This window comes from Drosophila novamexicana, unplaced genomic scaffold (genome assembly GCF_003285875.2).
Source record: "Drosophila novamexicana strain 15010-1031.04,08,12 unplaced genomic scaffold, DnovRS2.1 tig00000870-arrow-arrow-pilon, whole genome shotgun sequence".
NCBI lineage: Eukaryota > Metazoa > Arthropoda > Insecta > Diptera > Drosophilidae > Drosophila > Drosophila novamexicana.
The window spans coordinates 275,842-290,638 of record NW_020824830.1 but is presented as its reverse complement, the minus strand read 5'-3'; the positions used below and the strand labels follow the sequence as shown (position 1 = coordinate 290,638).

The window sequence follows — 14,797 nt, the reverse complement described above, 5'->3', positions numbered from 1 at the left end:
ATAAAACGAACGCGAGCTCAGTCGCGATCGAGCATTCGCATAAGAAAGACGTGTCGAGACAATTTTGTCTTATACGCTGTTTGTCCTTATAAACGTAGTTTTAGATCTAAAGTCCCTTTACGCCACGTTCAACCTTTCTTTTTAATTTAAATTTTAAGCATTTCGACTGTATTTGAAATCGCCACGTTGCCGCCTTTCCACCATTTTGGGGTTAGTGCCATTTGCCTAGATGTATGCGGATAAACAAGAAGCGTGTCGGGCCCAGAGATAAAGCGCACACCGAAAATAAGTCAAGAGGAAAAAACGCAGGTTAATGGATTTTTCTTGTGATATTTGACTTGAGACACACGGCGATGACCACCCAAACCAACCCCACAGCAGCACATTTCCTCGTGTCTTCTACGCTACCCCCATTCCCCTCCCTCTCACCCTCTCTATTTCTACCTTTATTTTGACTATTTATGCTGTGGTGGATTTTTCAAGTGAGAAAGTTTACATTTATTATCAAGAGAAAGAGAGAGAGAGAGGTATAAAGTAGGCCGCCTATTTGGAGGGACAACAACCAACACATTACGTTTAATTGAATGTTGTGGTTGTCGTCACACGACAACAACAATATTTGAGAGCCTTTGTGTTTGCCGGGCACGCGCCTCAAGAAGAACAAAAATTATAATGTTGTGTAAATATTTAATGATGATGCGACTTTAGATTATGTCGCCATCACGTGGTCGCTGTTAAACGTGCTCTCCCGCTGAGCCGGCAACCTGGTCAATTCAATGAGCTGTAAATGTCGCGGGCCTCTTTTGGATTTGCTGGCCGGAAGTCTTTCATGCGTACAATGCAAAATACAAAATAAAAGCATTGACATAATAACTTGTTCGTTTTTATGGCCGCCCACCTGGCAGGCGGCGGCGAATCATTGAGCCGCAGACAGAGATAATAAAAGGGAAATATACAAAAATAAATGTAATTTGCGCTCAACTTTAATAGAGCATAATCATGAATGTGCAGTGCACAGTTTCTCATAAATATATAATTCTTGTTATTCTTTTTTTTTTTTTACTTGATTTGAATCAACGCGCGCAGCACACTGGCGCCATCTGTGATCAACTTGGGCAATTGCACCAGCTCGCAGAGTTGTATAGCAATCAGCTTTGCCTAGAGTACATCAGCGATTAAATTTATTTGCTTTTTGACACTTGACCTTATATCGAATATGTATCGATTAGCGTGATTTACTCGATACCATATGATAGAGAAAATGTACGTCATGTGATTGTGGATTCTTTTTTTCGCACGAAGCAGTCACCTGTCGGCCGAGAAAAATACAATTACGCCTGCAATTAGGTAAATACCACTTGAATTAATTGCAAAATCACAATTTATGCACTGTTCTTTAACAATAGACAGACAAAAAAACGTGCAAGATGGCGCCACAAATACGCACAGTCGTAACGCAAACATTTCTATGGCTCTTCCTCGCCGCTGCCACCATACTTATCCTCTACTTTGTTATGACTGGCAAGGGCGAACGCGTCAGCGTTGGCTGGTTCCTGGCCTCCTCAAGCCCGTACATGTGGGCCTGCCTAGGCATCGGACTATCCGTCTCCCTGTCCGTCGTCGGCGCCGCCCTTGGCATACACACCACGGGCACCAGCATTGTGGGCGGCGGCGTCAAGGCGCCACGCATTAAGACCAAGAATCTGATATCGGTCATCTTCTGCGAGGCCGTCGCCATCTACGGCCTGATCACGGCCATTGTGCTCTCCGGCCAGCTGGAGCAGTTCAAAATGGAATCGGCGCTAGCCAGCGAGAGCGTCATGAACCAGAATTGGTTCTCGGGCTATTTGATTTTCGGTGCAGGTCTTGCCGTTGGTCTGGTCAACTTGTTCTGCGGCATTGCGGTCGGCATTGTGGGCTCCGGCGCTGCGCTTTCGGATGCAGCGAATGCTGCGCTATTTGTTAAGATACTGATTGTGGAGATTTTCGGCTCGGCCATTGGACTCTTTGGTCTGATTGTGGGCATCTATATGACATCCAAGGCCAAAATGGGCGATAAGGATTAAGTGGACGCAACAGCACGCTCGCAGTGTAAGCATTAACTTATTTCAACGAAATTCCGCTCAACAAAAACTTTTGCAGCTATTGTGTCACGCGCTCCATCAACCCACAACAACAACAACAACATTTATCAGTCACCAAGCCATTCCGACAACTAAAACACAACAACAACTGTGTTCCTTCTTTTTTTTTGGAAATTACAACTCGTTGTACGCAGTTACAGTTTCAGAAGATAATCCTCCCCAACGCTACGAACACGACAACATGGGACTTTAGTTACATTAAGTTGAAAAGTTCAATTTCGTAAATTTTTACGCTGCGCGCGTTTTTCGTTTATTTTCAGCATCAAAACGTTGAATGTGCGCCGTGTAAAAATTACGTTAATTTGTTTTTAATATAGTCAAACAATATGATTTGCATGTGTGCAAAAGACAAATGTGTGTGCGTTTATGATCTAAGTATATAGTGTATAGCTGTTTATATTATTTGTTCAATTTCGGCACTTGTATTTCTTAAAACAAAACAAATGTATTATATTAACTACAACTACAAATAATAAATATAAAACTGTGTATTTTATGCTACTGTTAAACCAGAAGTTATAGAACTGCACACACAATATTATTATTATTATTATAATAGAATTTATTCCATATTAAATACATACATGTTTTGTTAAATAATACCCCAAAGTCGACTAATCCAACTTTAATCGCTGCGTTTTGTGAGCTCCAAGAAATATCCTGTAAATATCCTGGCTGTATACATTTGCCCAACACCAAAAGCATTAATCTGATAAAAATAACCAAGTCAAAACTCCAACCAGAACGATTCGGTCAAAAAACAAAACATTTGAGCAAGGCCTAGCCCAAATCCACATTTATTTAGCTATATTTGGTCGAAAACCAAATTTGAATTCAAATTTAGCGGGAAACGTGTGTTGAAAAATACATTCAGTATAACGGTAAATTTGAAATTCAATTGAAATTGAACAGAACCTGGATTAGTGGAACAGCCGTGAATCGAACTAGCCAGTCTTATTTTCGGTTTTCAGTCCTGTTGGAAACATATTTAACTTGATTTCTTGATTTCCCTTTGCCCATTTGTCATAAGACTTTAACTTCGCCAAAATAAACAACCCCCGTGCAAATAATTTCGTTGTTCGTCGATTGCATGCAATCGTAAAGTTATTTATACAATATTTCATTTATGCATTTTAAGTTTTTTGAAATGGAATTTGAAAAAAATAACGGCTACAGGTTTACCTGTCGTATATATATGTATATACATATATAATTCAGCAGCTATTAACAAAGCTGCCAGAGATTTCAGAGGAGCTTGGTAATATTTCATCTGTAGAACACAGCCACACTGGCAATTTAATCAATCTCTTTTGTATTTTCCTTTCAACGGAAGCGGTCGCACTTTTCCCATATACTCCTGGAAACGAGGCAAGTTTTCTAAACTGTTGTCAAACATATGAACAGGTATATAATGTGTGCACTTTGAACGCAGCAAGTATATCAATATGTCCGACTACGGCGAATGTCCATACGAGGCCGGCTATGTGAATTCAGAGGCGCAACAGCTGCAGGACCAAAACCAGCATCAAGCAGAAGATGCCGTTTGGGAGGAAAACGATCCGAATGAATTTAACGAACCGGTGCCGGTTAACGAGTGGCCCGAAATAAAGATCTTTGGTCGCTGGAGCTGCGATGACATTACCATCAGTGACATATCATTGCAAGACTATATCGCTGTCAAGGAGAAATTTGCACGCTATCTGCCGCACTCGGCCGGACGTTATGCGGCCAAACGTTTTCGCAAGGCCCAGTGCCCCATTGTGGAGCGCTTGACCTGTGGCCTGATGATGAAGGGTCGCAGCAATGGCAAGAAACTGCTTGCCTGTCGCATCGTGAAGCATGCATTCGAAATAATCCATTTGCTGACCTCCGAGAATCCCCTGCAGGTAACGGTTAATGCGATTGTCAATGCCGGACCGCGCGAGGACTCCACACGCATTGGTCGCGCTGGAACTGTGCGTCGCCAGGCCGTGGACGTTTCGCCATTGCGTCGTGTCAATCAGGCAAGTGCTTCAGCATAACACAGCAATTCAATTGCTAACTAATCTATCTAATGCCGCAGGCTATTTGGCTGATTTGCACTGGAGCTCGTGAGGCCGCTTTTCGCAACATTAAGACTATAGCCGAGTGTCTGGCCGATGAGATGATTAACGCCGCTAAGGGCTCATCCAATTCGTATGCTATCAAGAAGAAGGATGAGCTTGAACGTGTGGCCAAGTCGAATCGTTAAATTTTAATTTAATATTATTTAAAACATAATGAAAAAAACCTAATTTTAAAATAAACAAAAAACATTGTCTGTATACTCGAATGGGCCGTTAAGTTGAACGCAACGGCGCTTAGCGAGTTGGCAGCACCGCAATGAATTTCTGACGTCACACGCTCGGCCAAAACGTAAAAACGGCCGCCCAAAGCTAACGAATTACTTTTAAATACAATTCGGACAGTTGAAAAATAAGCACGAAAAAACATTGATACATTGACATTATGTTTTAATATAAAAAACATTGTATATTTGAAAGAGTCGTTAAGTTGAACGCGACGGCGCTTAGCGAGTTGGCAGCACCGCAATGAATTTCTGACGTCACACGGTCGGCCAAAGTTAACGAATAATTTTGAATACAATTCTGACAGTTGAGCAATAAGCACGACGAAACATTAATTCATTGAGATTAACTCACTTTCAATTCGCAGTCGGCATTCGTGTAAAACGTGAATTAGCAAAAATGCGCTTACGCACCATTTTTATTATATTCTTCGGCATATTTATTTTCGTCTGCATTGGCTTCATCTTTGGAAACCTTATGACCGGCTTTGGCGAACGGGCTGGTCTAAGCTGGTTCCTGCACACAACCAATCCGCACATGTGGGCTGGCCTCGGCATTGGACTCTGCGTCTCGCTATCCGTGGTCGGCGCTGCCATGGGCATATATATAACCGGCACCAGCGTGGTCGGAGGAGGCGTGCGCTCGCCCCGTATTCGTACCAAGAATCTCATCTCGGTTATATTCTGCGAAGCGGTGGCCATTTACGGTCTGATCAGCTCCATTGTGTTCTCGGGCAATCTGCAGACGTATGTGATGCATCATGTGATCAACAACCGAAAGAGTATGACCAAAAATATGTTCACGGGATTTGCAACATTTGGCGCCGGACTCGCTGTCGGTTTGGTCAATCTCAGCTGTGGCATTTGCGTTGGGATTGTGGGCTCGGGAGCAGCTCTCTCGGATGCCGCCAATTCGGCATTGTTTGTCAAGATACTGATTGTTGAAATCTTTGGTTCCGCAATTGGACTATTTGGCCTAATTGTTGGCATTTACATGACGTCCAATGCCGAAATGATCAAATGAACAATTTATGTGTTAACTAATTTTATTAAAAACTAGAATTAGCACAGAAACCTTTATATGCTAATCTTCTTCGCTATCCGCGGCGTCACTTTCCGCCTTCTCATCATCTTGTTCCTCTTCTTCTTCATCCCAGTGCTTGATTTTCTTGTTGGTCATAAAGTCCTCGCGCAGCACATTCCATTCGGACTTCTTTTTGTTGCCCGCGTCTTTTGGCATTTCATCATCTGTTGAGTCCTCATCATCCGAGCCCGACTCCAGCTCCTCTTTCTTGACCCTATTGTCTATGGCCGCGGACCTGGCACGCTTGCCGCTCATCAATACGTCCAGGAATTTGCCTTTGTCAATGTTGTTGAGCACCGCATCCTTGCGACTGTCCAGCGGGCCGGCATCCTGCAGCTGCTGTTGCAGCTCCTTCTGTTGGATGCGCACCGCATTATAGAACTGCACCGTGCCGCTTGTTGCCACTTTGCGCAGGTTGCGCTCTCGCTCCAGATCCTGTGCATTTGGTTTGACCCGCAGCTGCAGCGGCACATTTTTGCGCTGTTGACTCGTCAGGTGAGCATCGAGTTCGGACGGCTTCTCCTTCTTGATGTCCTTGCCCTTTTTGGGCACTTCGACTTCGGTTCCATCGATTTCAAAGTCATACGTTTTCTTAGCTTTGTCGACCCGAGCATTGTTGGGCTTCAACTTCTTAGCCCGAGAGAGCACCGTTCTCTTTTGGTTCTCCGGCGGATTTTGTTTCAACAATTTGGCAATAGTTCTTGCCCAGGCGGGATTTCCTTCGCTGTTGCACGCGCTCACCTCGCATTCTTCTCCACTATCCGAGGACGAATCTGCGGCTGGAGGAGCCTTCTGGACAGACGACAGCGTCATCATTGTAATTTAAAATCAAATGTTTATGCTACAATGCGAATGCTTTCGATTTCAACACGTGCAAACGAAAACAACTATTTCTGTTCTCAGCTGTTTTGCAAGTAACAGTGTTGAACAGTGCACGTGCGTCAAGTTAGCATCGGTAACAGCGCAAAATTTTGGGAGTCGGTTCCGGAACCGGAATCATACATCATGTATTGCTCAGCATGAATAATGCTCAGCATCACCTTAAGCATTCAAAATAAATAAAATTTATCGTTAAGTTTTAGAGAAAATAATTAAGTGACAAGGAATTTCCTGCAGTTCATTCAAAAGGTCTATCGAGCTGCCAGTTCGCACGTAAATCGATCCTCTGATTGCAGTCAGTGTTGAACAATTTTATAAAGCATTTGGCGGGAAGTTAGCAACTCATAATATTTGTATATATTAAATAGATGAACAAACTTTTAAGTATTTTCTTGATGTCCCCTCAAAGTATCGGGAATGTGAGTAGAGTTATTCAGTATTAATAAATATGCTGATAATAAGCACTCGGGTGTTTTTAAATATTTACACAGGTCTAATAATGAAGAACAGGTTCGCACAGCTCATTAAAAATCGTTAAGATTATTCGCGGCGCGAAAATTTAAAGCTGCTCCCGTTGTTGCAGACATTCAAATATGCAAAATTTCAGTTAAATTTAAACAAATAATTTAAATGAATAAATGCACTATTTTCCGTTATTGCCGATATGCAAGTCATATGGAGAACTAAGAACTATCGATAGTTTATATTGAACTGCTATCGATACTATCATCGATCTCTAGCTTTTGCCAATGATCGCGGTAAGTTGCCTGCGTGTGTGAAGCGAAGATTTGTGTATATAAAACCGTTGCATAAATCAACAGGTAAATCAGATCAAAGCCTTCCATTAACCGAGCTGGTTAACAATAACCCCCCCCTCTTCACACAGCAGCAACATGTCAAGCAGCAGCAGCAACAATTCGCAGCAGCAGCAGCAACATGTGCGCATTGAGAGCCGCGATCAACAGGTGGAGGCCGAGTTGCCCACGCCGCTGACCATTGCTGAAAGTAAGGAGCTAACCGGTTTGACGCATGAGTGCGGCGTTTTTGGTGCGATTGCCTGCGGCGACTGGCCAACCCAGATTGATATTGCTCACGTGATCTGCTTGGGTCTGGTGGCATTGCAACACCGTGGGCAGGAGTCGGCGGGCATTGCGACCAGCGAGGGCAAGTGCTCCAAGAACTTCAATGTGCACAAGGGCATGGGCATGATCAGCACCCTGTTCAACGACGATTCGATGAAGAAGCTGCGTGGCAATCTGGGCATTGGCCATACACGCTACTCCACGGCCGGTGCCTCGGAGGTGGTCAATTGCCAGCCGTTTGTGGTGCACACGGCGCATGGCGCCATGGCGCTGGCCCACAACGGCGAGCTGGTCAACAATGAATCTCTGCGTCGCGAGGTGCTGGGCCGCGGCGTCGGCCTGTCCACGCACAGCGACAGCGAGCTGATAGCTCAGTCGCTTTGCTGCGCACCGGAGGGCGTCTCCGAGCACGACGGACCCAACTGGCCGGCACGCATCCGGCATTTCATGATGCTGGCGCCATTGTCCTACTCGCTGGTCATCATGCTGACGGACAAGATCTATGCGGTGCGCGATACGTACGGCAACCGACCGCTGTGCATTGGCAAAATCGTGCCCATCAACTCGGGCCATGCGGGCCACAGCACGGAGACACCTGCTGATGGCTGGGTGGTGTCCAGTGAGAGCTGCGGCTTCTTGTCCATTGGTGCGCGCTATGTGCGCGAAGTGGAGCCGGGCGAGATTGTCGAGCTGACACGCAACGGCTATCGCACCGTTGACATTGTGGAGCGTCCGGACTTTAAGCGCATGGCCTTCTGCATCTTTGAGTATGTGTACTTTGCACGCGGCGACAGCATCTTCGAGAGCCAGATGGTGTACTCGGTGCGTCTGGAGTGCGGTCGCCAGCTGTGGCGCGAGGCACCCGTTGAAGCAGACATTGTCAGCTCAGTGCCAGAGTCGGGCACTGCCGCAGCGCATGGCTATGCGCGCGAATCCAATCTGGAGTTCGCCGAGGTTCTGTGCCGAAATCGTTATGTGGGACGCACCTTCATACAGCCCTCGACACGCCTGCGCCAGCTGGGCGTGGCCAAGAAGTTCGGCGCGCTGTCCGAGAACGTGGCCGGCAAGCGGCTGGTGCTCATCGACGATTCGATTGTGCGCGGCAACACAATCGGGCCGATAATCAAGCTGTTGCGCGACGCTGGTGCCCGCGAGGTGCACATACGCATTGCCAGCCCCCCGCTGCAGTATCCCTGCTACATGGGCATCAATATACCCACGCGCGAGGAGCTGATCGCCAACAAGCTGAACGCCAAGCAACTGGCCCGTCATGTGGGCGCCGACAGTCTGGCCTATCTGAGTGTCGCCGGTCTGGTCCAGACGGTGCAGCGCAAGCATGTGGCATCTGGCAAGGCGACGGGTCATTGCACCGCCTGTCTGACGGGCGAATATCCTGGCGGACTGCCGGACGAGCTAAGCTGGTAGACAATTGACTCGCATAGCTCGAATAAATATAACATTACAGTATAAAGCCTGTCACAAATAATGTAGAGCTGCAGCTTTTTGCATTTAATGCCCCACCCATATGGAGCTTGCATCCATTTCCATTTTGAATTATTTTCCAGTTATACTTAAGCTCAAATTATACACTTTATGCATACATATTAGATTTAGTGAAAAGCCCTCTCTCCCCCTCTCTCTTCGCCTACAAATTGACCAAATTTTGTACAAAAGAAATAGCCATCAATATTGCCAACGAATGGCCAACTATTATACATTTTGTTGCAATTTATTGTTTATATGAATGCCAATAAAAAAAAAAGAAAGACATTTAGCCCAAGCATCTTTGGTAACAGCTCAATGACACAGTCCCAAGGTGCTCGGCAATTTGCATGCATCGCTTCATTTCTAGATTAGCACAGATCTAAAACAAAAATGTAAATAAAAACCAGTCGCGAAATTTGAAATCAAAATATTTTGTTATCAAGCAATTCGATTTTCAATATATATAATCTCTTGAAGTCCAACATTTGCGATGCCTTGGAAAAATAACGATTATAATAATAATTTGATAATTATAATAAATTTGTTGACAAGTGCTTCAGTTTTGTTAAAAATGAATACGACCAGCTTAATTAAGGTGTATTTATTTATTTATTTTATGGTATTTCCCAGTTCCGATTTTAGACAATTTTCTACCCATTTTCCAGCCAAGACAAATTTGTCCGTACTATCTAGAACTTGGCATAGCTAAATTTAAAATTAGTTCAGCTTAAATCGAATTAGCCCATTTTAGTCGCGTGTTGTGAAGCTTGAAGCAGAAAAATATACTTTTGTCCATAAAACTATTGAAACCCGTTTTCCACACAGTTGGGATGAATTTTCCGAAATACAGATGGAATAAAGATTCCATCAAGGAGTTGTGGATCTCCTTAAGGTGTGGCACACTTCTTAAATTATTATTAACAAAGATCTTTCGAAAATAAGTTCGAGGTAAACATAACTGATTCAACTGTCTTCCACGACTATTCCAAGCCCAAGCCCAAGTCTGATTCGGAAAAAGTTTTTTTTTTTTATTACTATTAAAAACAATACTATAAAAAACTATGTTCGTTAATAGGAATATTCATTAAAAGAAAAATACTCGAGCCTAAACCAGACTGTGAAAGTGGTTTGTAAATCCGATTGTAGCCGTTGGCATATTTAAATATCGGCCGATTTCTTATCGATAGGTCACAGCAGTGCTGAGCAACGTCTGCTGGAATTATCGATGACGATAGGATTAGACAGTTACAGCCCTGCAAAAATTGTCATCTCATCCCCCTTTACTATGACGGAAAACACAAATTACTGACGTTTTCATTAATTTATAACTTAAAAACGTGTCGGCCACTGCGTTATTCGTGCCTAATATAGTTTAAAGCAGGTTTCAAAGCGAACCGCATCAAAATGGCTTGTCGACAGTCTTCAGCCGGTACGCTTATCTGCCTCTCGCTGCTGCTGCTGCTGAGCACCTGCTCTGGCCTGTACGAGGACCAGATTAAGAAATTCGACTGGCAAGTGTCACAGACATCGACTTTGACCATTTACTAACCTTCTATCTGTAAACAGGCGAAGCGTTCATTTGGGCGCTCTTAAACAAGTTCACGTCGACCTCAACCATTTTCAACCGCGCGTACTCTTGAGCACGCACGAGCAAGTGGTTGCCTCATTATGTCCAAAGACCGGTGAGATTATCTGGCGACAGGTGCTAGAGCAAAAGCCGCGTGGCGACATCAAGCTGCTGCAAGTAAGCGGCTTTGCCGACGATAGCAGCGACACGGCGGCTGCTCCGATGGGCTCACATCTTGGCTTTGATATGCTAACTGTGCAGGGCCACGCGCCGGCTCTGGTGCGCGGCTGGAACACCAATATTGGCACAATCGAATGGGAATGGTCCATAATGCCATTGCATACGGAAAGGGCACAGGATGCGGTCTGGTTCTATAGCAATTCTGTGCTCTATCATGTCGTTCCCGTTTGGCGCAGCCATATCGAGGTAACCGCATACTTTGCAACCTCGGGACACACAACGGGCAGCACCAGCAAGATAATGGCCGCTTGGATTAAGCCGCAGAGCTGTTTGCTAAGCGGCACCTTCTATGTTTGCCTGGATGGCAAGCAGCTCATAAGCCTGGATTTGGTGGCCAAGAGCACGCAGGTCATTGCCACGCCTTTAGGAGCCGAACCCAGCGGCAAAATTCAATCTCTACCGGTAAGTTATAATAAAATGCAATAATTGATTATCTTGCTGACCACGTTCTTGCAGGGCTTAAACGGCTTGCTGATTGTCGATAAAAAACTCATAAGTGTTAGCAAGGATCAGGCCGTCTGCTCCGAACTGACAAGCGCCAGCTATCTTGTCGGCAGCTTTAATTTACGCAAAGTTCTGGCCTATGCCGATTTGGTAGACGGCGTAAGTGTCTAAAGTTGAACAGCCTAAAAGATGCCTTTACTAAATCGGATTTCTTTTAGGTGCTCAAAATTAATGCTGTTTATGTGGACAACTGCACGCCCGTGCCTGAGCTGCAGCAGAGCGTAGCGTTTGCGGAAGACTTTGGAGCGCCCAGTCTACGATCCTTTGACTGCAAGGCGAAGCGCAATGGCGACGGAAAAAATTGTCTCTTTATTTTTGCCACCAGCGCTGAGTCCATTGTTGCCGTGCAGCAAGGACGTGTCCGTTGGGCACGCGAGGAATCTTTGGCGAACGTTATTGATACGCAGTTCATTGATTTACCTTTAGCTGATACTGAGGGCACGCTTGAGAACGAAATGAAGGGCAAAGCAGGTAAGGCTCTACTACAAAACTACATATTTATCAAATTAAGCAAAATTCATATTCATTCATATATTTTATTAATGCTTACAAAAGTGGATGCACACAGTTTAAATAGTAAGTTGTTTAACTTATTTAAAGCCGACTATGGCACAATTGTTGATAAAATATATTCGTGGTATAATTGAAATATTTGGGTATAAAGAACGCAGCCACAGTTTCTTATTTAAATGTACGTAATAGTTAGGTAAGGGTAACTGTTAAATAATTAATAATTCTAATAGCATAAACATTAGTAACACGCATTTATGTTTATGCACAATTAGGTATACATTCAAAAAAAACTACATTTTTTTTAAGGACAATTAGACTGTGCTTTTCTAAAAGATCGTTAACTCGTCTCTTTAGGTGACATTGCCAGCGCCTTTATGCGGCGTATTACCACGCAAGCACTGCAAATGAAGAGCCTGTTCTTGCATGTCATCGGATTGGGCCCACCACCAACGGACACACAACGGGCCGGACTTGTGCGCGATTCTTTTGGACTTCACAAGATGCTGGTGCTGCTGACGCGCACGGGCAAAATCTTTGGCGTGGACAACATTGCCGGCAAACATCATTGGAAGCTGTATCTGCCCAATGTAGCGGGTTTTGAGAATGCCGAACAGATGCGTCTGATTGTGCAGCGAAGCTCCAAACACTTTCCATTGCAGCCGCTTTGCGCAATTGTTGCCAAGTCTGCGGTATGCCTAAAATAGAGTTTTTTAGCATTATGAAAAGCTCATATAACGATCTTCCCGACAGGTTAATAGCAACGGTGTATTATTTCGATTCAACCCGATCACAGGACGCGCTGCCGAAGGTGGACTGCTCCAACTGGATTACCAAATTAAGCAGTTAGCGCTTCTTCCCGAAACGGAAGAAGACTTTGTTAAGGGCATACTTATATTGGATGGCACCAACCAAGTACATGTGGAGCCTAAGCATGCGACGCCTTTGGTAAATTGAACCATGTCATCGAATTGGTTAAATTTTAACCCGCATTTTTATTGCAGGCACATGGCATATATCTGTACACAGCAAATGTGAAGACCGCTGAGCTCGAGGGCTATTTTGTGAAATATGCGGGCGGTGTAAGTAAATGATATAAAGATTGAAGCTCTAAATCAACTGTTGCTTTTGCAGGAACTGTCATGCTTGCCCATTTGGAATGTGCGTCTGGGCGGTCACAACTCAGAACAACAAATCATTCGAGTTGCTAGCAAAAATCCAATTGAGCACGTGCACTCGCAGGGCCGTGTGCTAGGCGATCGCTCGGTGCTCTACAAATATATAAATCCCAACTTAGTTGCCTTCGTTACACAGGCTCCAGATGCCGCCCACAAATGTAGGTCAACCCAGGTGAAAACTTCTTGTGCAATTCTAAAATATAATTTTTGTTTTAATTTTATTTAGCGGTGCTCAATTTGTACTTAATTGATGTTGTGTCTGGCTCCGTCATCTTCTCGATGACGCACCGTAAGGTTCGTCCACCTCTGCACATTGTACACTCGGAGAATTGGCTAGCCTATTCCTATTTCAACGATAAAGTGCGACGAACTGAGATCAGTAAGTTAAATGCAATCCCATTCAATGGTAATTTCCTCAAAGGCAGTCCTGTACTTAAAACAGCCACGATTGAACTGTATGAGGGCAATGCGCAGGCCAACAATAGCGTCTGGAGCTCCTTGCAGGCACCGTCCATGCCGCTCGTGGAGCGTCAATCCTACATCATACCAACAATTGTGGAGGCAATGCGCGAGACCATCACCGAACGCGGCATTACCAACAAGCATGTCCTAAGTAAGACAACGTATATTATAATCCTGGCCAGCAGTTTTGATTAATTAAAACTTTATTTAACTAGTTGGTACGGCGAGCGGCGGCATTGTTGAAATGCCCTGGCACTTGTTGGATCCACGTCGTCCAATATCATCCACTACGCAGGGTCGCGAAGAGGGCGCCATTCCCTATATACCTGAGTTGCCTTTGCCAACTGAAAATTATATAAATTACAATCAGACGGTTGCACGTTTACGTAATATTTATACGGCACCCAGCGGTCTGGAGAGTACCTGTCTAGTTGTGGCTACGGGCTTAGGTAAATTACGTACTATTAAATGCATCAATCGATACTAATTAAGTTTTTATTGCAGACTTGTTCGTTACGCGCGTTTCGCCATCAAAAACGTTCGATTTGCTGAAGGAGGATTTTGACTATATATTAATTTCCATAGTGCTAGTCGTGCTCACTTCGGGCTCTTTGATTGTTAGGCATTTAGCGTCGCGTAAGCTGCTCAAACAGGCGTGGAAATAGAAGTGGAATTATTATATAAATATGTAATTGCTTTATGTAAATTGTACTACGACCAAAAATAATAACATGAAGAAAAGTGGAGTAGACCGAAGAGAATGAATTGAAGTAGCTGCATTTTACCTAATAATGCAATTGATAACAATTCTTTTCTCTAAGCTTAGGCAATTATTTATAAATATAAATATATATATAGCGTAAAATCAAGTAATTATCTGTTGAAGAAGTTTTCATTGCATTTTTTCGTTTCGTTTTGTGTTTACTTTTCATACTTCAAAATATCAGCATTGTGTGTTTTTCAAATTAGTCAATAAAAAAACATTTTTAAGAAGGCCAAAAGGTAAATTGTTGTGTTTTAATTGTGTAAGAAAATGCCCACAACATATTGTTTGCTAATATTCTTGTGCTTAGTATTTATTTAGCCAATCAATATATATATATATATATTTTGAAAACCTAAAATAATTTACATGCAAATCATAATTTTTATGACAATATGGGTAATTTATGATATAGTATAGGCCGTTGTACCCTAGCTATAATGACAAAATCTTTGGATCAAGCACAAGATTGTGGATGCAGACTCTATCTTGGAGACGACAAAACTTCCAGAGGACTTTCCACAGCTCTGCATTAATACTGCAGCAAAGTTGTCAACCTTAACAAGAATTGTG

The 14,797-nt window shown here is 43.8% G+C and overlaps 5 protein-coding genes and 1 pseudogene across 6 annotated transcripts; 5 read left to right on the top strand and 1 right to left on the bottom strand.

Annotated features, from left to right (window-relative positions):
• The first annotated feature begins 1,249 nt into the window (after window positions 1-1,249).
• LOC115764718 (V-type proton ATPase 21 kDa proteolipid subunit-like) lies at window positions 1,250-2,187 on the top strand. The gene is made up of 3 exons (XM_030707917.1): window positions 1,250-1,347; window positions 1,407-2,091; window positions 2,143-2,187. The coding sequence occupies exon 2, from the start codon at window positions 1,428-1,430 to the stop codon at window positions 2,064-2,066; it is 639 nt and encodes a 212-aa protein (XP_030563777.1). The 5' UTR covers window positions 1,250-1,347; window positions 1,407-1,427; the 3' UTR covers window positions 2,067-2,091; window positions 2,143-2,187.
• A 1,246-nt stretch (window positions 2,188-3,433) lies between these two features.
• Window positions 3,434-4,435, top strand: LOC115764653 (40S ribosomal protein S5). Its single transcript, XM_030707835.1, has 3 exons — window positions 3,434-3,512; window positions 3,577-4,147; window positions 4,207-4,435. Exons 2-3 carry the CDS (start codon window positions 3,590-3,592, stop codon window positions 4,372-4,374), a joined length of 726 nt encoding a protein of 241 aa, XP_030563695.1. The 5' UTR covers window positions 3,434-3,512; window positions 3,577-3,589; the 3' UTR covers window positions 4,375-4,435.
• A 334-nt stretch (window positions 4,436-4,769) lies between these two features.
• LOC115764776 lies at window positions 4,770-5,529 on the top strand (annotated as a pseudogene).
• On the bottom strand, window positions 5,515-6,456 carry LOC115764775 (RRP15-like protein). The gene has a single exon (XM_030708014.1). It carries the CDS (start codon window positions 6,368-6,370, stop codon window positions 5,555-5,557), a length of 816 nt encoding a protein of 271 aa, XP_030563874.1. The 5' UTR covers window positions 6,371-6,456; the 3' UTR covers window positions 5,515-5,554.
• Window positions 6,457-7,184: 728 nt separating this feature from the next.
• On the top strand, window positions 7,185-10,266 carry LOC115764619 (amidophosphoribosyltransferase). 2 transcript variants are annotated; one of them, XM_030707780.1, is made up of 3 exons: window positions 7,185-7,254; window positions 7,320-10,126; window positions 10,188-10,266. In XM_030707780.1, the coding sequence occupies exon 2, from the start codon at window positions 7,327-7,329 to the stop codon at window positions 8,938-8,940; it is 1,614 nt and encodes a 537-aa protein (XP_030563640.1). In that variant the 5' UTR covers window positions 7,185-7,254; window positions 7,320-7,326; the 3' UTR covers window positions 8,941-10,126; window positions 10,188-10,266. The 2 variants fall into 2 exon arrangements, with proteins under 2 accessions (XP_030563640.1, XP_030563641.1); XM_030707781.1 differs by having other exon boundaries at window positions 7,216-7,254; window positions 7,323-10,126.
• Window positions 10,267-10,312: 46 nt separating this feature from the next.
• Window positions 10,313-14,207, top strand: LOC115764617 (ER membrane protein complex subunit 1). Its single transcript, XM_030707777.1, has 12 exons — window positions 10,313-10,511; window positions 10,567-11,209; window positions 11,264-11,410; window positions 11,470-11,782; window positions 12,179-12,513; window positions 12,575-12,769; window positions 12,826-12,903; window positions 12,956-13,157; window positions 13,226-13,378; window positions 13,442-13,612; window positions 13,677-13,910; window positions 13,966-14,207. Exons 1-12 carry the CDS (start codon window positions 10,405-10,407, stop codon window positions 14,124-14,126), a joined length of 2,739 nt encoding a protein of 912 aa, XP_030563637.1. The 5' UTR covers window positions 10,313-10,404; the 3' UTR covers window positions 14,127-14,207.
• The last annotated feature ends 590 nt before the right edge of the window (window positions 14,208-14,797 follow it).